The 24,652-nt window shown below is 48.6% G+C and overlaps 3 protein-coding genes and 1 long non-coding RNA gene across 5 annotated transcripts in view; 2 read left to right on the plus strand and 2 right to left on the minus strand.

Moving 5' to 3' along the window:
* Positions 1-24,652, minus strand: part of CSKMT (citrate synthase lysine methyltransferase) — a 54,345-nt gene that overhangs the window by 8,280 nt on the left and 21,413 nt on the right. The gene's annotated exons all lie outside the window — the stretch shown is intronic.
* Positions 3,558-7,556, minus strand: LOC310665990. Its single transcript, XR_014505742.1, has 3 exons — positions 5,599-7,556; positions 4,302-4,597; positions 3,558-4,111 (listed from the first exon to the last, which is right to left on the minus strand). It is a non-coding gene; the product is annotated as an uncharacterized lncRNA (long non-coding RNA).
* Positions 8,969-13,953, plus strand: LOC310667048 (uncharacterized protein C11orf98). The gene is made up of 4 exons (XM_083418703.1): positions 8,969-9,095; positions 10,427-10,551; positions 11,632-11,729; positions 13,069-13,953. Exons 1-4 carry the CDS (start codon positions 9,060-9,062, stop codon positions 13,221-13,223), a joined length of 414 nt encoding a protein of 137 aa, XP_083274829.1. The 5' UTR covers positions 8,969-9,059; the 3' UTR covers positions 13,224-13,953.
* Positions 14,753-22,471, plus strand: INTS5 (integrator complex subunit 5). 2 transcript variants are annotated; one of them, XM_083418482.1, is made up of 3 exons: positions 14,753-14,868; positions 16,411-16,837; positions 18,032-22,471. In XM_083418482.1, the coding sequence occupies exons 2-3, from the start codon at positions 16,650-16,652 to the stop codon at positions 20,838-20,840; spliced, it is 2,997 nt and encodes a 998-aa protein (XP_083274608.1). In that variant the 5' UTR covers positions 14,753-14,868; positions 16,411-16,649; the 3' UTR covers positions 20,841-22,471. The 2 variants fall into 2 exon arrangements, with proteins under 2 accessions (XP_083274608.1, XP_083274609.1); XM_083418483.1 differs by having other exon boundaries at positions 14,832-15,959.

Genomic DNA, 24,652 nt, shown 5'->3' on the forward strand with positions numbered 1-24,652 from the left:
GGTCTCCTTTTCCGATGGCTTTCGTGGTGATGGTGGGTACATGGCGCCGCAAAGCTCTCACCGCCCTATCAGAATCAGCACCATTTCCAACTCCACAATATACACTCCGACAACATTTCCAACTCAGCACCCTCTAGATCGACAATTTAACCTCAAAACTAGATTATTCTTTCGGTCTTGTCAATTTCTCAGCCATCTGCCTGGTTACTCCGATGGCGATTGGTGCTAAATTTACATAGACCCACCCATTTACCCAGCAGGCACTGTGAAACTATTAATTCATTGCGTGCCGGCAGAGGTTCCAAATCTTTCCCTTTGATAGTTTCCTGTTCTGCTGAGAGCTTCTAACTTGAAAAGCTGTAAAAGGAATTTCCAGCACTTAATGACTGCCGACAATCTATCTGGTGACACGTAGCCTTAGGAACAATTTACCGACAAATCCAGATCCTTTTAAGTTTACCAGATTTACTTGCTTTTACCCTTTCAACTTTGATTTCAGCGCGAAATGCACAAGTGTACCGAATTATTAAGAACACCTTTTCATTTATATTTGTTTTCTTTCATTTAAAAATATATATCCGCCCTCAAATTAACTCATTATGCTTCAAGCACAATTAAAAGAAATAGCAAATATATTTGAGACAGGGTTGGAAGGATGTAAGTTTTTGTGAGCCCATAAAAGCAATGGAAAGGCTTGGTGGTGGTAAAATAGCTTAAGACTTAGCAGGTTTTTTATATAGAAGTTTATCGTTCTAGCCCAAAGCAATGTCAAACCCACAGCAACAGTACCAATAAAATAGGAGTATAGCATCTAAATCAAGAGAAGTAATAGTGCCACTGTATTCTGCTCTGGTCAGACCTCACCTGGAGTACTGTGTCCAGTTCTGGGCACCACAGTTCAAGAAGGACACTGACAAACTGGAACGTGTCCAGAGGAGGGCAACCAAAATGGTCAAAGGCCTGGAAACGATGCCTTATGAGGAATGGCTAAGGGAGCTGGGCATGTTTAGCCTGGAGAAGAGGAGGTTAAGGGGTGATATGATAGCCATGTTCAAATATATAAAAGGATGTCACATAGAGGAGGGAGAAAGGTTGTTTTCTGCTGCTCCAGAGAAGCGGACACGGAGCAATGGATCCAAACTACAAGAAAGAAGATTCCACCTAAACATTAGGAAGAACTTCCTGACAGTAAGAGCTGTTTGACAGTGGAATTTGCTGCCAAGGAGTGTGGTGGAGTCTCCTTCTTTGGAGGTCTTTAAGCAGAGGCTTGACAACCATATGTCAGGAGTGCTCTGATCGTGTTTCCTGCTTGGCAGGGGGTTGGACTCGATGGCCCTTGTGGTCTAGTCCAACTCTATGATTCTATGAAAATAAGACAGTACAGAGCTTACATCCCCAATGAGCCAACATCCATGATTTGAGAGGACACCAATAAACTCAAATCCAGCCTTTCAGCTGGATTTATAGCTATTTTATCTAATGTTCTGTTTCTAATGTTCTGTTGAAAGCCACCCACAGTGGCTGGGGAAACCCAGCCAGATGGGCAGGGTAGAAATAAATTATTATTATTATTATTATTCCTCCTCCTCCTTTCCCCCACTTTCCTTTCCTTTTTTGAAGCCAGTGCATAGGGAGCCACTCTGTGTGTGACAAAGCTATCGTCCTCATTAAAAAGAAACTAGACCGTTTCTGTCAGGGTGCACTTGCTTGCTTGCGTCAACAATGGTTTCAGAAAGTGACCTCTTGGGTCTCTATATGAGGAACAGGCTAACAAACGAGTGATGTCTTCCACCTAACGTTGGCCACAAATACCAAGGCTGTCTGCCTAGGGGACAACACTGGTCATCAAAGACTGCAGTTGTGTTTATAAAGTGATGCCTAATTCAATAAAGACATTCCTAAAGGAAGCTGGCAAGTTTGGTCAGGTAACTAGCTCTAAAATGCTGTGTTCTCAAGAGTGGATACCAAGGCAAAAATCTGGTTAATAATAGTCTAAAACAGGGGTGGCCAACTCCCAAGAGACTGCGATCTACTCACAAGAGTTATAAACTGGCAGTGATCTACCCCCCTTTTGGGGGGTTCATGTCAATGTTGTTGAGCATTTTGTAGGAAGGAAAGCCCTGTTTTTTGGGGGTTGTCAGTTGCTGAGCTTTTTTAGAGAGGGAAGTCCAATTTTTGGGGGGGTGCAGGGCAAAAATGTTGAGCTTCTTTTAGGACAGCCAAAGTTGTTCAGCTTCTTTGCAGGGAGCCACTGATCTACCATGGATGTCCAGTGATGTACTGGTAGATCACGATCTACCTGTTGGACGTGCCTGGTCTAAAACATCCTGACAAGCGGTTTTTCAAACTTGTTACCGTCCAATTCCATATAGCACAGTGCAGGAAAACTCTCAGTAGGCATAGTAGCAAATTAAAAAATATATACTTTAGCTGAGCTCAGTCCACTCTTGCCTTTAATTGTTGACCATCTGTATTCTGTGTGAATAAGAGCTGGTGTTACTTCTGATAGTAGAGTATTGCTAGTGGGGTGTGTGCAAAATATACTGCAGTTTCCAAAACTTTAATGGAGTTTGAATCAGAACCTGAGTTTTCAACACCATAGAGCATTTGGGTAAGCGCTTTAAACCTTCCCTGAAGTTATTTGGTAGTAATCAGCTGCCCTCTCCCTTACAGTTGACAAAATTTCGCATCAATGCCCTAATGCTTTGACTTTCACTGCCACCATATGACCAAGACAGTACAGCGGTACCTCTGGTTACGAACTTTATTTGTTCTGGAGGACCGTTCTTAATCTGAGGTACTTCAGTTAATGGGGCCTCCCGCTGCCGCTGGCACAAATTTCTGTTCTCACCCTGAGGTAAAGTTCTTAACCCGAGGTACTACTTCTGGGTTAGCGGAGTCTGTAACCCAAAGTGTTTGTAACCTGAGGTACCACTGTACACCCAGGTATCTAAATGAGCAAGTTCATTCTCGAGCCTGCTGATAAAACACCATCAGCATACTTAGGGCTGTGTCTGCCAAAACTCACAATATCGTGATAGGTGCTGAACACCTCCAAGAGATTTTTGAGGCCCAAACGAGGAGAGCACAGCGGCTTTTTCTTCACCACCTACATCATTCAGCTTCAGTGGCTGTCCACATATTCTAGAGAAGTTTCCCAACCTTGGGTCTCCTAGCTAGCAACACCAGTGGTCAGGGATGATTGTAGTCCAAAAAAACAGCTGGAGACCAAAGGCTGGGAAACACTTGATCATTGTGGTTGCCCTTCCCATCACTGGGCACTTCTCCCCACACCACCCAATGGTTTTCCATGTGACCTAGAACATGTCCTTGAAGGCTAATAATGCCTCTTACTTGCCTGGAGCTAAGAGGAGTGCGCATAGAAACTGACCTACCGTACAAACTTAACATTTTTATCAATTGCTCCAACCACTTTTGCCTGTGGCCGCGCCCCACCAATGGTTTGTGGCCCCTGGAAGGTTGTAGAAGGGAAATTGCCCTCGAGTTGGAAAAGGTTTCCCACCCAGTTTATAGTGCCACATTGAGAGTCCAGAGGGTAGTTTTCAGCCACATTTATTATAAACATATATAACACACATACATGCCCATCAGCAAATACTTCATGGAAGAAAACAATGTAAGATAGCAAAAAAATCAAAGAGAAAAGTTTACAACAGAGACAGCCTAAAATGCTGAATTTAGCACAATTACAAGTCCTGGGGGAACTTTTAAGACTGCCATACCTGTCACTGAAGAATACAGTGAGGGTGCCAGGCGAGCCACTAACAAGGTAACCTATAATCTACAGCGCTAGCTGAAAGGCTAGTGGCAGTATCCCATCAAAGCCTAGTTCCGTGCATGAAAAATCAAGGAGTTCAACATTTATGCTTGAATTAGATTTTGGCTGCTGTGTAAAACCTATGCCAGGACAAAGCCAGCTATACAATTGTATTTATATCCAGCATCATTTGAACCTGGATTCCCAGGGGCCCTCTGCAGACTAGCTGCTGCCCCTACTGCCAATATCCACCTCCCTGTAACTGGACACCCCACCCCACGGGGTCTGTGCCTTTCTCTTTGTGGCAGCAGCCTCGCCACGCCACTCTTCCCTCTCGTACAGTGGTACCTCGCAAGACGAAATAGTTTTTTGTTTTTTTGAGTTGCTTCGCAAGACGAAAACGCCTTGCGCCTTTTTCTTAAAACCGTCAATGCATTTCCCATGGGAAACCGTGCTTCGCAAGACGAAAAATTCACAAGACGAAAAAACTCGCAGAACGAATTAATTTCGTCTTGCAAGGCACCACTGTATTTTTGGCACCATCGGGATCAAGGGCTTCTCTGCCACTTCCAGGCTCTGAGAAACGGCATGGCAGGTCAAGCCAATTAGGGAACTAGGGACTCCTCTAATTCCTGGGGCCTATAGTCAGTGCCCAGGAGGGCTGCGTGCTGGCACCTGGCCTGCTCAACCTCCTGTCCAGATTCTGGGGCCCAGCCTTTAAGACCCTTGGGCACCATTGCCCTCTTCTACTGTAGTCTTTAGCAGCTTGAATAGTCTTGGGCCTTCAGTTCCGTATCTCTGCAGAAGTCTTTAAAAGCCCTGTGGAGAAAAAGGAGAAAATATGCTTAAGGGTTTCTCCCAACACACAAAACAGCCCTCTCTCTACAGGCTCTAGCTCAGGCATAGGTAAACTCGGCCATGCAGATGTTTTTTGGGACTACAATTCCCATCATCCCTGACCACTGGTCCTGTTAGCTAGGGATGATGGGAGTTCCAAAGGCCAGGGCTGAGGGGTTGTAGTTGTCCCTTGTCTGAATGGGCACCATGTTGGAAATGGCTGTGGTAGAGCCTTGACAGGTCTAGAGTTTGTACCTGATCCAACATGCCTTTTGTCCCAGTGCTTGAGGATAGAACCAGCAGATGGCACAACCGCTGGCACCGAAGACAGAACACTGGGTGGGCATTCCTGTACCTCCGGACATTACAGAGCCGGGCACTGGGAGACCCGGACCTGCCAAGAAAAGGAGGAGCTGGACTGAAGTGAACCCCCACCACCTTTGTAGCAACTACACAGTTAAGCAGTATGCAAAACCCCCCGTTTATAAGCCATAGGAAGAGATCAATGCAGCTTCGCAACTCCTATAATCTATGACGATATTAGCCTGGGGCCTGATGGGAGATGCAGTCCTAACAAAAAGTAGAAACAGGTGGCTCTCCAGATCTTGCTGAACTACAACTCCCATAATCCCTAGTCACGCTTGCTGGTGCGGATGGGGGTTGAAGTTCAGCAAGCTCTAGAGGGCTAGAGGTTCCCCATATCTTTATAGCTAGATGCACCATGTGAAATGCTTGAAAGCAGCGTTCTGATAACGTGAAGTATTAATAAAGTAGGGTTGTCATATTTTGAACAAAAAAGGGGACACATTTGCAGACTTCTACTTTTAACTATGGATCGCTAGGACAGCTCTAATTTTAAATACCCCTATTACATGTAGGCTATAGAAACTGTGATATATTGCTAGTAATAATGCTCTTAACTTTCAACAACAAAATAACAACACAATTTAAACTCGTGTATCGGTACAAATATAAACCAATACCTTTCCGTCACTTTCAGATGCACTTTGTTCTTCTTTCTGACACTGTCTGGCCTAAGCATATTTCTCTGTAGATCTGATCTTGCTCAACAACTGCTTATTGCTTAAGAGATAGGCATGAAATTCCTTGCAAGTAAAGTGCTTATAATTATATTGTACTAGCAATATGCTTCGCAGTGATTCAAAGGGCAAGTTGCCTCCTTCTTTGCTCCACTGACTTTGCATGAGAGAGAAGATGCGTTCCACATTCGCATTATGTGGTGCAATAGCAAAAAAAAACTGTGCAATTTTCAGAAGTTCTGACTGGCACATGTTTTCGGAAGTCTCAAAGTACTTGGCCCACTTCTGATGTGCCTGTAGATTAATGAACTCCTCATCACCTTTGTATCGATTTACAAACTTCCTGAGGTTGAAGAATTGATCAAAGCACTTCCCATAATCTATGGACACATGCCTGTCCAGGAGAAATTTCATGGAAGATTCTACCTTGTCCCACTCTAGTGACTCACTAAGAGACATCCACATGAAGCACGAAAACTCCTTCATGGGCTCCATCCATTTTTCCAGATATTCTATGCAGCTGTCGTATAAGCTATTTACTTCTGCACAGAATCTGTCACACTCCGCACTAAGACCATGCTTACGCTTTTCTGCTAGGAGGCTCTTAACTTTGAGGCACATAAAGTTGTTGCTCTTACGTTCAGTAAGCATGTTATGAACACAAAGCAGAACTTTCAGAACCTCTACAACTGAATTATTTTCCCTCTCGAGTTCCAAAATATTTGAGTGAAAGATGCTCATGAGAGACTGCAAGTGCAATAAATAAACCTCACTGAACTCATGTTCAAAAAAGTTTTTTAACACTGTTGGTGGTTTATTCTGCGAGAGGAAAAACGCCTTGACAGCTGGAAACAGGTGAATGAGTCTAGTGATGCTTGGAAATAATGACAACCACCTTGTCTTGCTATGCGACAGCAGCTGTTTGTATTCAATGTCCACAAATTCACAGTACTCCTTTAACTGCTCTGTTCGGACTCTATAGATATGAAAGTACTGGTATATCCTGAAAAGGATGCCCTCAACATCGACGTCCAACGTTTCTGCTCCCTGCTGTACACAGTTATTCAAAATGTGTGCTGGACATCCCACACCAATTAAAGTTTTGCTATCTAGCTCATTCTTCAACTTTGCAAACACATTTCTTCCTTCTGAATCCCATGGCATCCCTCCAAACATTGTGTTGCAGTTGTCACCTGTGAACGCTATGCATTTATTTAATAGTCCTTTACTATCAAGAGTTTCCTTCACGTATGATGAGATTGTATCTGCACTCTCATTGGGTTGGCTTTGCACTTCAATTATTTTGGACTGCAAACCACCACTTTTCCAGTCAAAATATTGAATAACTATCGGAAACACCTTTACCGATCCATGGTCACTCCCGCCAGTAGAAACTCCACAAAAATCTACTTCATTTTCTTCAATGCTTTTCAAAACATTTTCTAAACAATCGGGTGCCAAGACAGAATTTACAATTGCCTCCGTCTTGGTTTTTGCGCTTGAAAATATCCTTGCAATATCGTAATCTGGGAATGTGGTCCTCAGTGGGCCTGATGTGCACACCATCATGTTATAATTGCTGTGGTGCTTAACAGTGTGAAAAGCCAAAGTCCCCTCTGCTGCGGTTACTTCATCTTCCAAATTGCTACCCGGTTTCACGAAAAAGTCTGTTAAGAAAGAAGCTTCTCCCTGAATTGCTCTTTTGTGTTTTTCGGAGTCCACATGCGATTGCAGGTTGAGTCCTCCTTTACATGCCACAGAAACAAACGTACCTGGTTTACATATCATGCATTCACCTTCGAAATCATCTCTACCTCTTCTAAAACAGGTATACTTCTTCTGTAGCTTGACAGAAAATTTACATTTTCTTTTGGGCATTTTGACACGTAGACGCGCAACACCTACAAAAAACAGTTGTGAAATAAGTTACTGAATACAATGCTACAGTATATGACCATTAGCTTTCCCAAGAGCACCTAACAGAGGGACACGTAATTGTCCGTGTGGCATCTATGGTAAATGAAGCACATTCTGCAGCTTATGTTGAAAGCCCTGTAAAAAATGGAATGATCTTGACCCACACAGACGCGGGTTGCATTCACTTCAGGATGCGAACGGGGCTCCAGAACGGATCCCGTTCACATCCAGAGGTACCACTGTATTCTAATAGATTGAAAATCCATCCCCAATTCCCTCCCACCCCACAGGCTTCCTTCCTTCCTGCAGCCCAGTTTTAGAGGAAGGGCGGGGGAACTCACAACTGTAAAAAAACCACAACACAAATCCTTGGTGGCCTATTCCAAGCAGCCTAGAGATCCACCGGCGGCAGGAAAAATCCGAAACCAGCGAGATCAATTATTCCAAAAGGACTGGAGTAAATTTATACAATGTTTGAAAGATTACTGTAAGCAATTAACATCACTAGCAGGGTTGACTTAAGACTTGTAATGAGAACCCCTTCTCCCTTTTTATTTTAAGTAAAACTTGAATGTCTTTTCGTAATGAGTGAAATTAGAACTGGAAAATGTATAAAAGGAAATGATATAAAGGTTGACTTTGAAAGCCATGAGGCGGGAGGGAAGGAAGTCGATGGGCTCTGATGAGCCAGAAAGATAAAGTGGATAACAATGTTATGATTGTATATCACTAAATGAAAAACGAATAAAAATTATGTATACACGTATATAAAGAGATCCACCGGCGGACCCCCGACCCGCTCATTAAACAACTTTCCCCGGTGCTTGTTTACTCAGAAGGAGGAGGAAACAGGAAGGCTCGATGGCTGAATTCCGGAGGGGCTTATGATCCCTGCTATGGCGCGCAGGACGAGCCGAGGAGCAAGCGGGAGACGCGAGAGGCAGCGCGGGGAAAGCGAGGATGGAAAACATGGAGGCTCGTTAAGGCGCACAGGCCTCCAGAACCGCCACGTGGCTCCCCCGCACCTGCCCTATATAGGCTCCCCCAGCCTAGCAAATAGGAAAGAGGATCAGGCCACCTGCACAAAGCCGACCCAAATGCCCCTGCGGATCCCATTTGACCCCCAGCCTCTGTTGACCAACGAAACCCAGGCAAGCAGCCAGCCTCCCTCCCTCCCTCCTTGCTACTCACCTCCCTTGCAGAAAAGAAAGAGGAATCCTCCGCCTCCTCAATTTATATTTCAGCCTGGAGCTATCGGGCGCCACCTCGTGGTCATTTTTTAAAAGTAGTACAGAAGGAGGGGGATATAGTGAGGAGCCCATCCACAACTCCTGTCCTGATTGGCTGTTTCAACGAATCAGGGGCGTGGCCTTGAGGGGGGGCGGTCCTTCTGGCGGAGGTTCTCGCTATGCCTGTCCTACCCGGAAGTTAAACTACACAGGGCAGTATAAGGAAGTCGGCGAGGAAGGGCGTCACGTGGGTGAAGCATGGGAGCCACTGGAAAAATCAACCGGCCCCGGACGGTAATTGATCTTTTCACTCCCCTCCCGCATCTTGTTCCGGGCTTTTGTTTTGTTCCGTTTCATGGCTCTTATTTTTTGATGTTTTTCCCAATGGGGCTAATAATGTCTAGCATTAGTCTAGAGGAGGGATGGAGAGCCCGCGGCCTCTCCGATGTGGTTGGACGCCACCTCCCGTCAGCACCAGCTAGTATGGCTAGCGATTGGCGTTTGTGGGAGTTATAGTTCAGCAGGGTTTTGGAGGGCCATAAGCTCCCCTATCTCTGGTTTGTTTGTTTATCACATTTGCATCCCATGTAATATATATATATATATAAATTTTTTACTCCAAGGAGCTTAAGGCGCTATACGTGATTCCCTTCCTGACAACCACCCTGTGAGGTAGATTAGGCTGAGAGACTGACTGGCCCCAATGAGTTCCATGGCAGAGTAGGGGTTTGAACCCTGGTCTTCCAGGCCCTCCCTTTAAAAAAGCAGCATATGAAATGGGAAGAGTCGTAAGGTGGTAGACTGAGCTGCATTTGGTGCGTGGTGTCTTTTTTGAAAGCTTGCCTTGTTTCAGATTTCCTGCCTTTTGAAAACTAATGCACAGGGGAGATAAACTGAATGCTATCGTTCTTCCTTGTGTGCTAGCTTTTTACTTGTGAGGATGGTTGTTGAAGCTGAGCTTTTAAAAATACCCTCAACCGTCAGTCTCAAGTATTGTAGTATAATCTATTATACTGCATTTAATAGGTTATTGTATTTTAGTGTTTTGTTGGAAGCTGCCCAGGGTGGCTGGGGAAACCCAGCCAGATGGGCAGGGTATAAATAATATATTATTATTATTATTCTCCCCTTTTGTTCTGCTGCCCTGTGTGGATCCAACATTGAATTGTGGTCATAGGTTGGTGTGGATGTCCTATTCTTGAATGCTTCTCTGGTAAGAAAAAAAACACCCTGCTTGTAGGACTAAATACAGTGGTACCTCAGGTTAAGTACTTAATTCGTTCTGGAGGTCCGTTCTTAACCTGAAACTGTTCTTAACCTGAAGCACCACTTTAGCTAATGGGGCCTCCTGCTGCCGCTGCGCCGCCGGAGCACGATTTCTGTTCTCATCCTGAAGCAAAGTTCTTAACCTGAAGCACTATTTCTGGGTGAGCAGAGTCTGTAACCTGAAGCGTATGTAACCTGAGGTACCACTGTACATTAAAAACAGTTCAAAACAGAAACAGCATACAGCTAAAATTGGACCGCCAACTAAAGATCAGGCAAATTCATGGAGGCCAAGTGGCAACTAGGATGTTGTTGAGATGGTGACTTGTGTGTCTCAAAGTGGCTTCTCTCTATTTTAGGAGCTACAGAAAAACCTTTTCAAAAGGCGCCGTGTCCTTAGCAAGCAGAAGAGGAAGAAGCACCGGATTGTAGGTGCTGTGGTGGATGAGGGGCTCATCACCATTCATCACCTAAAGAAACGTTGGTGAGTTATGCTTTGCCTTGGAAGCTCTGGGAGAGTTCACCCACTGAGAAACCAAAGAAGAAATCAGAGTCTGGTCATTAGGATAATTTGGAGGAAGGCAGTGCCCAGTCCTGCTCCCAGCCTTGAGATGGGCATGGGGACTGGAATCTAGAGAAGTGGGGAGAGTGTGAGCTGGATTGCTTGGCTTTTTTCTGTCATACTTGCAAGAAAAGTGGAAAGGATTCCCTTTCCCGCCCCGACCTGGCCACAGTGATCTATGCGACGGTCACCTCCAGGCTTGACTACTGTAATTCGCTCTACGTGGGGCTGCCCTTGAAGCTGTCCCAGAAACTCCAGTGGGTGCAGAATGCTGCAGCGAGGCTCCTCACGGGGTCTCTGCCATGGGAGCATATTCACCCAGTGCTTTTCAAGCTGCACTGGCTCCCGGTGGAGTACAGGGTCAGATTTAAGGTGCTGGTTTTGACCTTTAAAGCCCTTCACGGCCTAGGACCCTCGTACCTACAGGACCGCCTCTCCCGGTATGCCCCACGGAGAGCCTCAAGGTCCATAAATAGCAACACCCTAGAGGTCCCGGGCCCTAAGGAAGTTAGATTAGCTTCAACCAGAGTTCAACCTTTTCAACACTGGCTCCGGCCTGGTGGAACGCTCTGCCTCATGAGACCAGGGCCCTGCAGGATCTGATTTCTTTCCGCAGGGCCTGTAAGCCTTTGGCTTGGAGCCAATTTGATTCCCTCCCCCTCTTTCTTTTTTCTTTTCCTTTCTCCTTCTGTGATGAGGCTGCATTTTACTATTTTAATGTTTCAATATTTTAATGTTGTATTTTAAGTTGTATTCATTCAACTTGTTTTTATTATTGCTTGTTATCCGCCCTGAGCCCGGACTTGGCTGTGGAGGGTGGGGTATAAATAAAAATTTTATTATTATTATTATTATTATTATTATTATTATTATTATTATTTGGCTGGGGGTCACATCTGTGCCGTGCATTTTAAAGCACATTGCAACCCAGCAATGCATGGTTTAAAAACTGAAACTTATCCTCTTTGCGCATCATCACCTCCCTGCTATTTCCCTCTCCAGTTCTAGCTCCCGAGCGAACATTACCCTCTCTGGGAAAAAGAAAAGGAAACTGCTGAAGCAAATCCGCCATGCCACAAAGGAGAAAACAGAAATGCAAGGTAAGCATTTTTTAGAGTCAGTCCTTCAGTTCTCCCCCACCTCCTACTCTGGTCTGTTAAGCAGGGAAGCCTTAAATCAGTATTTTAAATACTGAAACGCTTACGGGCCATGGACCATTTTATGCATTCAGCAGATGTAATGGGTGGGATTTTTCTTGGATTTTGCCACTGTAGGTTCTGGAAGGGGTGCTTGCATATTTGAATGACCCTGTCCCTGTATAGTAGAAAAGGATTAAGCCGAGTCCACTTTCTGGGCATGCTGGTTTTCTGCATGCAGGAATTATTATGTTTTGTTTCCAGGGGGTGAGGGTAAGGCAGATGGGAGCCCCACTTACACTCTGAAGTGGTGCTATCAAAGAAGAGCTTTAGTCAGGATTTGGTTTTGTGGGATGTGTAAAATTGGTTCTCTGCTACAGCCTGATTAGTTATGAATATATGAAGCCTCCTTTTATCAGGGATCTCATTGCCCCCCCAACTCCCATCAGTACTAGATATCACGGCCCAAAACATCAGAGGTGATGGGAGTTGGAGACTAGCGACATCCAGAGTGCCACAGACTTTGCACCCCAGTCCTTGACACATGTCCCAGACAATCTGGGATTACATATGAAAGGCACCGACAGAGGTGTAAAATAGGAATGGGGTTCCAATCCCCATCAGCCCCAACAAGTATGGCCAACAGTTGTGGGTGATTGGAGTGGCAGTCCAGGAACAACTAGAAGGCCACGGTTCCTCCACTCCTACCTTTGTTGATCCAGAGAGCAGGCAATGTTGCTGCTCAAATGGAGACTGCTCAGAGGAGTACTTTGTTCTCACAGGTGTACTTAGCTTTTAGTGTTGCAGTTCCAGCCCTCTGGATAGAAATGATTGGCTGAAATCCGGTGGGCGCTTGATGTCATGTTTTTTGGGTACCCATTGAATACATGTTTTGTTCAAGGACGTCATGTATGAAAATTGATTGTCTGTTTATGGATGGTTTTATTGTTTTTAGAAATTACAGCTTTTAGAAACGGGGGTTTGTGTTTTATCCCATTTTAAAATTGCTATACAGTGGTACCTCGGGTTAAGTACTTAATTCGTTCTGGAGGTCCATTCTTAACCTGAAACTGTTCTTAACCTGAAGCACCACTTTAGCTAATGGGGCCTCCTGCTGCTGCTGCGCCGCCGGAGCACGATTTCTGTTCTCATCCTGAAGCAAAGTTCTTAACCCGAGGTACTATTTCTGGGTTAGCAGAGTCTGTAACCTGAAGCGTATGTAACCTGAGGTACCACTGTAATGGCAGTTGCTGTACCACTGAGCTACTTTTTTAAAAGTTCCTTTTCTCTCTCCTTATTGCAGTTGAGCTTTCTGCAGGTCAAAATAAAAGTGGCAAGCGGCAGAAGAAGAAGAAGAATGGGGGGGAAACAGCTGGCCCAGATGTAGAGATGGCAGAAGTGGCAGAAGTGGAGCCTGCAGCAGAACCAGGGACCTCAGATCTTCCTTTGCAGTCTTAAAGCTCAGTCTCTGCACTCTCTTTCGTTGCCTGCTGGCAGAACTCTGGGGTTAGCGGCAAGGTCCATGGCTGCAAAACCAGGAAAGTCATAAGGATTGGGCTTGGAAGCTCTTTAACCCCATGGACTTTGATATGGCTAGATTTCCGTTAAAAACACACATAGTCTTGAGAGGTTTGCTGGACAGGCTGCAACTGTCTAGTTCCTTTGGCTCTCCAGATATTGCTGAACTACAGCTCCCATCACCCCCTGGCCTTTGGCCATCTAGATGGGGGCTGGTGGGAGTTGAGGTCCAACAACTTCTAGAGGGGCCCAAATTCCCCATCCCTAAACTAAAAGTAAGGGTGAGGAACTTTTTCTCTCTCTGAGGATTGCATGTTGATGTTGGGTGGGGTGTCAAAACAAAAGTGAGTTGGTGAAATGCATACCATGGATACTGGGCACACATGCAGAGTTTCACTCTTCTTCTGTCATCACCCCCCCCCCAAGCTATGGGGCTTGTTGGGGGTAAACATTTTGGGGAGTGTGTGCACTTAATGGAGACTGCAGCTGATGACGGACATTTTCTGCTCAAAGATCTCTCACCCTCCAGTGCAATAACTGGAAAGGCTGGAAAGCAGTCTTCGTTTGGCACCAATATAGAAGGTTTTTCGCCCAAGCCTAATTTGGGGGTACAGTTTTTGGCAGATGTTCCAGGGTTGAAATATTGTCCCAATAAAATAGCAGAAAACCAGTTCTGTGTCCTGGCTTCTAATTTCTTCCTTGTTCTTTGTGTGTTTATAGTGGTGGTGGGGAAAAACATGTTTCTGGGTTATTGGGAGGAGGTGTTCTGAATGAAAAATAAAGGAAATCTGAAATCTATAATTTACTATACAGTAGTTTAGAAAAAGGGACACGGGGGGTGAGGTGGGTTTAACCACAGAGCCTAGGACTTGCTGATCAGAAGGTCGGCGGTTCGAATCCCCGCGACGGGCTGAGCGCCCGTTGCTCGGTCCCTGCTCCTGCCAACCTAGCAGTTCGAAAGCACGTCAAAGTGCAAGTAGATAAATAGGAACTGCTCCGGCGGGAAGGTAAACGGCGTTTCCGTGCGCTGCTCTGGTTCGCCAGAAGCTGCTTAGTCATGCTGGCCACATGAGCTGGAAGCTGTAGGCCGGCTCCCTCGGCCAATAAAGCGAGATGAGCGCTGCAACCCCAGAGTCGGCCATGCCTGGACCTAATGGTCAGGGGTCCCTTTACCGTTACCTTAGTTTAGAAAAGGAGGGAGCGTAGCAACTGTTTACCAAGTTGGGAGCTGCTTATGTGAATTGATTGCCACCAGCCCAAGTGCTGGCGCTTAGTTGACATATCAATAGAATGGAACCCCCTCAAATCAAGGGAGTAAGTCCCTGTGAACTTGTACTGTGTGTCAAATAAAAAAACAACTGCAAAGGGGTCTTGCGGCACCTGAAAGGTTAACAGGGCAATGAATAATGCAACAGCGAGTGGGCGGGACCCGCGGCGGAGCGGCCGGCCGGCCGATTCGAGAAGCGAAGGGGCGGGCTCATGCCGCGGGATCCAATAAGAAGCCTCGGTGGTGAAAGCGCTCTGCGAGACGGGGGAGTCAAGCGGGATCCAAGATGGCGGCGGCGGCGGCAGCAGTAGTAGGGAGGTGAGAGCGAGGCTCACTTGTGGGGTGGCGGCTATGCGGGGTAGGGCGTGGGGGGAGGGCTGTTTTCAGAATGGCTTCCCTCCCTCCCCACCGAAGACCACCAACTCTTCATTCCTCCTGAATGACCCTTCAACTTCCGGGGCTTCCCTTCAGCCCCCGCTCCCTTCCCACCGTCGCCTTATTCCCGCCCTCCAGCCCCACATGGTCTCCCCGCCCCCATTGTGCTTCCACGTCGCTTCTGGAATTGACCTCCTTCCCTCAGGGCGCCCCACAGGTGCGCGTGCTGCTCCTTGCCCCGCATCGCCAGCCCCTGCTCACCCAGCCAGCCCATGGTCCCCGAATCCCTTGCAGGACCCCTTTCCATTTCTGCACCCCCACAAGCCCCTTCTAAGGCTTGCAGACCCCTTACAATGCAGCCACCTGCCTGCACGTCTGTCTACCTGTGCTGTGCGCACACGATGCATTTAAAACACCCTGTGCAAAGAATCCTGGGAACTAATTTACCCTGTCAGGGATCTACAGTTCCCAGCGCCCTTAAGCAACTGCACTTCCCTGGATTCTTAGAATCACAGAATTGGAGGGGACCCTGATAGTCATCTAGTTCCACTCCTTGCAATTCAATTGGTCATCTAGTCCAACCTCTCCCCACCCCCAATTCTTTGGGGAGAGCCATGTACTCTAAATGTATAGTGTGGATGTGATCCATCTCTGCAATTATTTTTTATTATGAGACAGGTAATCCAATATCTCCATTTGACAGACCGAGTTCAGGAGACCACCAGGCCCAGGACCACCAGACAAATCCGTGGCCGCATGGTGATTTTGAATGCAGTTTCTGATGGGCATCTGCTTTAGACATGAGAACAGGATGTTGGACTAGATGGACCTTTGATCCAGCAGGACTTTTCTTATGTTCATATGTTGTATTCCACTGGTCAGTCTAAAACAGGGTCCCTACCTCCCACTAGTAGGCATTTCAGGATTCTAGGTGGCCGGTAGGGGGTTCTATGGCACAAGCTGAATCCTCCTTCCATCAAGCACTGGTGGGCGGCAAGGAAATTTTACCACCGAGAAAGATGCATTAGTGGGCGGTAGGTATAAAAAGGTTGACTACCCCTAGTCCAAAAGAAGTCATAATGACACCTTTCAAATTACAGGCCCAAAGCCAGGATGAAAAGCTGCCCCCACACCTTTTGATTTTCAGAATTATTTTTAAGTAGTGTAAGTCAACGAAATGTATATTCCTACCCCATTTGTTTCCCCGTTTTTAGCTTGTAAGGCCCTTGAGGTCAGGGATCTGTTTTGTTACTTTGCCACCTGCTTCTTTCCCTTCCTGGTTAATTGATTACTGTACTTGGTCTTTTGTTTTCCCTTGTATTTGTACAGAAATCTGAAAGGACTGGTATAAAATGGGGGTGGGGTGGAGGGTGATGCACTTTCATGATGATGATGATTAATGATAATACTAAAAACAGATCATGTAATTAAAAAAAAAACTGTTGGGCTTTTAAGGTGCCACAAGTTTTCTTCTTTTTTTAACAGGCGACGCATACACCTCAGTTTTGGCAACTGCCCTGTAAAAGAAGCGAAATACCATTCTGACTGGCAATTGGCAAGTCAAGGCAATTGAGGAACGCTCCTCCGGCTAAAGCAAAGAGTGACACGGCGCTTGCCTTCCATGGGTGCCAAGCTTTATAACGGAAAGTGGAACGCTAATCTGAAGGGACGGCAGGCCTGCACGGGACTATTTTCCAAGGGGGCCCTTTCTGTGTGCTGTTTGTATGCTTCCCTCAACGCCGCTCAACCGCGCGCAGGCGCAGAAGGGAAGTAGGGGGGACAAAGGGACTGGTTCTTCTGCAGCTTTTCTCCCCTTGGGCGGTATGTCTGCTCTGTGCGATCCCCCAGGGGTGGCAGGGCATCCGGGGTCCACCCCCAGCCCCAAACCAGCAGCTGCTTCTCCATCGCTCAGGTACTGATTCTCTTACCTCTTCTCTCTCCCCCCTGCAAGGGACTAGGACACCCCCTTTACGCTGGCACCACCCAGTCCCTTCATCTTTGTACAGAGGGTGTGTTGATGGTCACTTGCTCTGGTGGCTCTGGAAAGGAATAATTACGCTTGTGACATTTTACAGAGGTCACTGCCTCAAAGAGCTTGCAGTCTAAAATCCGAAGAGAAGTGGTGGCAGGGAGGGTTAACACAGGGAAAGCATATGTACTATTTATCTGCATTTTGGGTGAAGTTGCTGCTACTATTGTGCACAGCAACGGGGGTTGGGCTAGATGACCCGTGGGGTCCCTTCCAACTCTGCAAGTCTATAAGGCTTGTTGGGAAATTCAAAAGTGACAGATAGGGTGCCTTGGGATGGGAAATAGGACTGGAGGCAAAGCATCTGCTTTGAGCTCAGAAAGTACTAGGTTCTGTACCCAGTAGCATCTCCAGGCAGGACTGAGAAGAACTGCCTGAAGCCCGGGAGCTACTGCCAGTCAGTGTAACCAATACTGAGCTAGATGGAGAAAGGATCTGACTTGGCATAAGGGAGCTTCCTATGTTAACATGCTGGATCAGACTCAGGGCTAATAATTACAGAATAATTTTTGAAAGGAAGCTCTCACCACTGGACAACTTTCCCCTAACCTGGTCATGTTTTTCTTGTGAAAAGACACATGCATAAAGTTCAGATATTTAGCAAATCACATTTTAAAGCAAATTTTAAAAATCATTAACACCAGCCATTGTTCTTAAAGTGGACTGGAGCTTATGAATTGAACAGAACACTTTTTCAAGCTGCATGGGGGGAGCGGGAATTGAAAAGGGAGAGAAAGGCCTCTGTGGGAACACATGGTGATTAACCTAGTTTCTGTTGTGAGATGGTAATAAAGTAAGCCAGGCATAGGCAAACTTGGCCCTCCAGATGTTTTGGGACTACAACTCCCATGATCCCTAGCTAACAGGACCAGTGGTCAGGGATGATGGGAATTGTAGTCTCAAAACATCTGGAGGACTGAGTTTGCCTACGCCTGGAGTAAGCCCTTGCAAGCAAATTAAGGCCCCACCTGCACTACACATTTAAAGCAGTATCATACCGCTTTAAAACAGTGTTGTTTAGGAACGTTGACCGAGGATTGATGCTATGTTTCCTTCTTTTGCCTTTGCCTCCTGTAGTTCGCAAGAGCTGGCCCAGGAAATCAAGGCCTTCCTTAGTGGTATAGACCCTTTGCACGGCAACAAACTCACCCTGAAGGAGCATGCCCGATGCGCCATCCTGCTCCTGCGCAGCCTGCCACCTGCTCGCAGCGCCGTCCTGGACCACCTCCGGGGTGTCTTTGATGAGTATGTGTGCACCTACTTGCTGGACCTGGAGAGCAGCGAGGGTGGGCTGGGCTCCATCCGCTCCCAGGGTCCCAACCTGGACGACGTGGTGCAAGAGATCCAGGCCGTGCTGTCCGAGTTTGTCCGCATGAACCCCAAGGCATGGGCAGGCTTGGTCTCGGCCTGGTCCATCGACCTGATGGGACAGCTGAGCAGCAAGTACGCTGGCCGGCATGGCGTGCCGCACGCCAGCAGCCTCAACGAGCTGCTGCAGCTGTGGATGTCCTGCAAGGCGACTCGGACGCTGATGGAGATCTACACGCAGTGCCTCTCCTCCATGATCAGCACCTGCCCGGACGCTTGCGTGGACGCCCTGCTGGACACCTCGGTCCAGCACTCTCCGCACTTCGACTGGGTGGTGGCCCATATTGGCTCGTCCTTCCCCAACACGATCATCAACCGCGTGCTCTCCTGCGGGCTGAAGGACTTCTGCATGCACGGCACGGCCTCGGCTGACCTCCTCCTCTTCCCTAGCGCCACAGCGGCCGACAAGAGGGTCCCCAAGATCGCCTCGGTGGTGGGCATCCTGGGCCACTTGGCCTCCCGCCACTCCGAGAGCATCAAGCAGGAGCTGCTAAGGATGTTCCATGGGAGCCTGGGCCCCACGCGGGACCAGCAGCAGAAGGCCACCGTGCCCTTCTTGCTCCAGCTGGCCGTCATGTCTCCCACTCTGCTGGGCACCATCTCGGCCGAGCTGGTGGACTCCCTCAAGCCAGGCGTCCTCAACCAGCTGCACCAGCACTTTGCCTCGCTCCCTCGGGAGGATCTGGAGAACATGGTCAGCATCGTGGTGCACCTCATCTGCCAGACGTCGGGAGGAGCTTACCGCACCCTGCAGTTCCTCATCAACACAGCCATGCCGGCTTCCGTCATCACCACCCCAGGCCTGACCGTCCACGACAGCGTGCGGGAGGCTTGCGACCGTGTCATCCAGCTGCTGCTGCTCAACCTGCAGAAACTGGTGTACAACCGGGGCTCGGCCAGCTTGGCGGAGGCCCCTCCGCGGCCGGTGCCTTTCCTGGACGAGCTGAAGGGCCACGTGCGGGAGCTGTGCGTGGAGACGCTGCGGCTGGAGAGGAAGCGGTTCCTCTGGCAGCACCAGCTGCTGGTCCTCCTCTCCGTCTACTGCACCCCCAGCTGTGCCAGCGAGGCCCTCTTCTTTTTGCTGACGCTGGCCAAGAGCCAGGAGGAGCTCAGCCTGGCCACTCAGCTCTATGCCGTGCTTAGCTCTTGCATGAGCGACCTGCTGCCGGCCACTGTGAAGAAGTGCGTGTGCCAGATCCACGCTGGCGGCCTCTCGGAGCCACACATGGCTCAGCTCTTCCAGAACCTGGCCTTGATCATGCAGAGGGAGAGCGAGGGCCCCGCCTCCATGGGCCACCAGCTGGGTGAGGCTGTTGCAGCGCACCTCTATGACTTCGGGCAGCTCCTGCTGCACTGCAACCCAGAGGTGGCCCAGGTGGCAGCCTTGCTGCTCTCCGTCTGCCCCATGCCAAAGGCCATCCGGCCGGCTCACCTCCTTTTCCTCATCCGCTCGGCCGTCCACCACTTCTTCCTAGTGCTGCGCTGCAAGTGCCCCACGGGCATCAGCTACGGAAGCCGCCTCCTCTGCTGCCTCAGCGGGGCTTCGCCCACCGCTGGCAAGGCCATACTTCAGTACCTGGTGGAGGGGGCCCTGCACCCAGGGAACGCCGAGCTCTTTGGTGGGCTGCCCGAGCCTCCTGCAGTCGGGAACGACCCTGCCGCCCTGGAAGGCACCAAGGTCTCCCTGCTGGATATCAACCGGCGATTTATGGCCGCGGTGAACTTCTCGGGGAGTGTGTGGTCTGTGTTCCATGCCGGCGTGATTGGGAGGGGCCTGAAGCCGCCCCACGCCCCCTACCAACGAGAGCCGGAGGAGGTCTCCCACAACGTCCAGACCTTCCTGGGGTTGCTGCTGCGGTGCTGCGGAGCTGAGCGCTGCGGCCCGGAGCCCTCCCAGCATGCTGCCGTCAGCCCCGAGGCAGCGAAGACGGTGGCGGTGGTGCTGGTGGAGACCGTCTGCCCTGACATCACCAACAGCGAGTTGGCGTGGCCTCCGGAGGAGCACACCCGCAACACAGTGGAGCGGGACATCCAGATCGGGAGGGCTTTCCGCGACAACCCCCTGCTCTTCCAGCTGCTTAGCCTGGTGGCGGCGGGGAGGCCGGCCCTCTGTTACTGCTCCGTGCTTCTCCGCGGCCTCCTGGCGACTCTGATGGCGCACTGGGAGGCTTCGCGGGAGAACGACACCACCAGCTCTCCCTGGCACCTGCAGGCCTCCTGCGCCCTGGTGGCCTGCATGGGCGAGGGCCACCTCCTCCCGCCCGTGCTCAGCAACATGCATGAGATTTTTGACCAGCTGGCGCCCTTTGAGGTCCACCTCTTGCTCCTCAGCGTCTGGGACTACATGCGCGATAACAGCCCGCTGCCGCAGAAGTTCACCTTCAACGCTGGCACAGGGCTCTTCTTCCGGGACTTCAGCAGAGACACCGACATTGGCAAATACCTTTGCGTTCTGCACAGCGTCCTGCATAAAAACATTGACCGGCTGGGGCTGCTCTCGGGGCGCTTCCAGATCTAGCGCCCCTTCTGGTGTTTTTGCCCTGTGGGATTGGTCATCCTGCCTGCCACTGTCAGGGGAGGGAACATCCTGCCTTCCTGCCTTTTTAAAACTCTGCTTTTGATTGTAAGCAAAGGGAAAACTGTCATATGACTTGTCCAGGTGTGCAGCAGTTGGGGGCTGTCATGAGAAAGAAGGAACAGAAGGGCCTTCTTTCCCAGGCCCCATCTCTAGTTTGCAGAAGGACCTACGAAGTGTGAGCTGAAAATGCAGTTGTAAGTCATGAGATGTTGCTTCAAAAACACAACATGCAGCAAGTAGGGAAGTTGCCAGGATGACCTGGCACTTGAGAGGGTCAGAGGCCTCGGTTAAAGCCAGACGGTACCAGTATGGACACAGTCTTGTGTACTCTTCTGTGTGTCGTGTGATATGGCTGTCAGTGTCAGTTGACATAGTCATATCCAGGTAGCCTGAGGGCAGAATGCCTGAAGGTTTTGCATTTCTCTATCTTGTTTTTCCAGATCTGTTAGCTCACTTCCTATGGTCATATATGGCTGGTTTCTCAATGTCTTGCTATGATCTGGAAATCTGTTAAGATTCCCACGGAGGTTACAATCACTGAGCAGGTACACATTCCTAAATGCACAAGACTGGGGAGGGGGTAAGGAGGGAAAATTGGTGAATAAATTCTGGTGCAAACCACCCCTCCCTGCAAAAAAACCCAAACCCATTTTCCCGTAATAAAGGACAAATAGATTAAGTAATAATCACTTACGGGGCTGCTCAGTTGGTGAGTGGGTATAAGAATGTGCAAATATTTCTAGTTACACAGACCTGGTGAAATGTTGCCCTCCTGAAGAGCTCTGCATAACCTGGAAGACTTTCATGTTTCTGGGTTATGCAGAGCTCTTCTGTGGGCCCAAAATGCAAATGCTTCAACACGAGGAGGGCCCAGTCAGTACTGCCTTGCTTGACGTGAGAGTGTTTTCCCCAGGCTGCTTCAATAAAGTAAGAATTTGGGCAGGTGAAGCCATTTGCCTGTTTGGCTGCTTCTTAGAGTGGCTCCGGCCTGGCCATTAATTGCCCCCTACTACAATTCCTGGTGATGGGGGTTTGCCGCATGGGGTTGTAGCCAGCTAAGTCCTATTCATTGAAACTTTGATTTCAGTGGGCCTTCTCTGAGTAGCACTTGGATACAACACTTTGCATAAACAGATGTGGCCAGCTTATCCTACAAAACCGAGGGCTCTTCTCCAGAAGGTTTCTGATGCTGTTGTGTGGGAACAACTGACCATAATGCCAGAACTTGCCTAAACTTATCTGTGCGTACTTGAGCACTGGTCTATATAGCCAGTCCAAAGAGAGATGTCCCCCTATTGGTACCAGAGCTCCGCTTGTGTGTGACAAGAGTCCTGCTTGACCTCCTTGTGCCTAAATGCCGCCTAGGCAATTGCTACTTTCCTTTTCAGGGATGATTCAAGTGCTAGAAAGAGGTTATGTGTAGCACGGGGTTCTTGCTGTCAGTCATTTTCAGCAGGGCTGGAGGGTTGCTGGCCTTTCTGCTTTTGCATCATCACAGCCCAGTTGGGTGGTTTTTGTGGGAGGTGAGGGGTTAAACCGTTTTCTAAATAATAAAAAAAGTGAAGAAGGAACTTCTGTCCCTTTGCTTTTTCAGTTAGAGACAGAGGGCTAAGAGAATTTCCATTGGGATGGCGAAATAAGCAGTTGCAACAATGTGGTTGAGCAAATTTCAATTTCTTTTTAAAAAAAGGAAAAGGAGCTTAGATGACTCTGCAGTTGGCTTGGCATACAAAGAGCAGCTCACACAGCACTGGCACTTTGTCCAGAAATAGTGTTCCTGCAAATTCTTTTTAATCTGTAAAAAATAATCATCCTAATCAAATGACAAATTCCAGCCAACGAAAGAACACCAGCGGCCTTCCACCTGGGGTTGCTCAGGGGTTTAGGAAGCCAAATAAGATCAGCGCACTTTTGTGCACTGCGGTTAGAATCAGTGCTGTTTCAAAAGGTTCAGTCTGCCATCTTGATTTAAAAAACCTGTCCAAACACAGAGAAAAACTTGTTCCTTGATCTCAGGAAGCATTGTGCAAAATTTGGTTATGGTCTTTTAAGAAGTGTTCAAAATGCAGAGCGAGCCAGCAGTAAATCACACTCTGCAAGTTGGAGTTAACTCTTTATTAGCAAAAACACAATCGGCACAGGAGTGTCAGGCCTAATGAGCGACTCCAGTAGATCTTGCCTCCATGAAGCAGTTGCTGAGACTAAAGGTCCCCGCCTCCCCACAGCTGCCTACGTCCCCTCCTCTCCAGGGTTTTCCCCAAGCAATCGGCGATGGCGACTGCGCGTCGCCAATCCTTTCTCCACCCTTTTCATGCGTCTTCTGGTTCTGGGAGGCAGGGAGGAGAGCTTGTCGCAGCAGGAGTGGGAGACACCCTTGACCTCTCTCCTCCCACCCTCCTGCTTCAGCTTCTGCCTCTGATTCCAGACTTCTCTCTGACACAGACTCTCCAGCTCACTAGGCCCCATTACCTCTTTGGCTTCTGACACCTCCTCTTCCCAGTCTTCTCCTTTGGACTACTACTCATTGTTATCCCACCACCACTCCCCAAGTTCTGAGCCTTCTCCCCTTGGTGCTTCTCCATCTGGTTTCTTCTGCCATTCCTTTGTGTCCAACCAATCCATAACCACAAAGAACTGTCCAAAATATGTAGTAGATATACATAAAGGTAAAGGGACCCCTGACTATTAGGTCCAGTCGTGACCGACTCTGGGGTTGCGGCGCTCATCTCGCTTTATTGGCTGAGGGAGCCGGCATACAGCTTCCGGGTCATGTGGCCAGCATGACTAAGCCGCTTCTGGCAAACCAGAGCAGCACACGGAAACGCCGTTTACCTTCCCGCCGGAGCGGTACCTATTTATCTACTTGCACTCTGACGTGCTTTAGAACTGCTAGGTTGGCAGGAGCAGGGACCGAGCAACGGGAGCTCGCCCCGTTGCAGGGATTTGAACCGCCGACCTTCTGATCAGCAAGTCCTAGGCTCTGGTTTAACCCACAGTGCCACCTGCGTCCCAGTAGATATACAAACAAACAAACAAACAAACATATAAGAACCCTGCTGCATCAGGCCATTGTCTCATCGAAGTCCAGCTTCCTGTTTACACTGACTGATCAGATCCCTCCCTCACAGGTGGACAGAGTGCTGTTGTGCTCATGTCCTGCTTTCAGGTTCTCCACAGGCTTCTGGTTGGCCACTGAGAGAACAGGATGCTGGACTAGATGGGTCAACGGCCTGATCCAGTGGGCGTGTCTTACTTTCTTAAGACATTCTTACCCAGGGATGTGTTGCTCTCCAAGTGTCATTGGGCTCTAGCTCTCATCAGCCCCAGGGAGCACAGGCAACAGGGAAGTTGCAGTTCATGAGCACCTGGAAGGCCACAAGGTCACCTCAACTCTAATCACTACACCACACTGCCTTTCTTGATAGCTTAGAATTCAGTGTGGCTTTTACCATGTCAAACTTATTGGCAACAGCTCTGTAGGGTTTAATTCGGGGTAAATTCTTAGCCTTACATGGAGACACAAATGACTGAATTATGGGGACCTTCTGCATGCGAAGCAGGTGCTCTGCTGTTGAGCTGTGGCCCTCTTGCCATCACCAGCTACCTGATCCTGTTACCTGACGACTGGTGCCATATCCACACCGTACATTTAAGCCACATGGCTTCCCTTGAATAATAATGAGAACCCTAGTTTAAGGGTGCTGGGAATTGTAGCTCCTAAGGGTAAACTGCAGTTTCCAGGGTTTGGGGGC

This window comes from Podarcis tiliguerta, assembly GCF_965153285.1.
Source record: "Podarcis tiliguerta genome assembly, chromosome: 16".
NCBI lineage: Eukaryota > Metazoa > Chordata > Lepidosauria > Squamata > Lacertidae > Podarcis > Podarcis tiliguerta.

What these genes read in the sequence shown, in the direction of transcription:
- LOC310667048 (XM_083418703.1), top strand. Translation starts at nt 9,060, where the DNA reads ATGGGAGCCACTGGAAAAATCAACCGGCCCCGGACG. An exon ending in CATCACCTAAAGAAACGTTG is followed by an intron (nt 10,552 to 11,631) that starts GTGAGTTATGCT and finishes TTCCCTCTCCAG; the next exon opens with TTCTAGCTCCCGAGCGAACA. An exon ending in GGAGAAAACAGAAATGCAAG is followed by an intron (nt 11,730 to 13,068) that starts GTAAGCATTTTT and finishes TCCTTATTGCAG; the next exon opens with TTGAGCTTTCTGCAGGTCAA.
- INTS5 (XM_083418482.1), top strand. Translation starts at nt 16,650, where the DNA reads ATGCTTCCCTCAACGCCGCTCAACCGCGCGCAGGCGCAGAAGGGAAGT. An exon ending in GCTGCTTCTCCATCGCTCAG is followed by an intron (nt 16,838 to 18,031) that starts GTACTGATTCTC and finishes TGCCTCCTGTAG; the next exon opens with TTCGCAAGAGCTGGCCCAGG.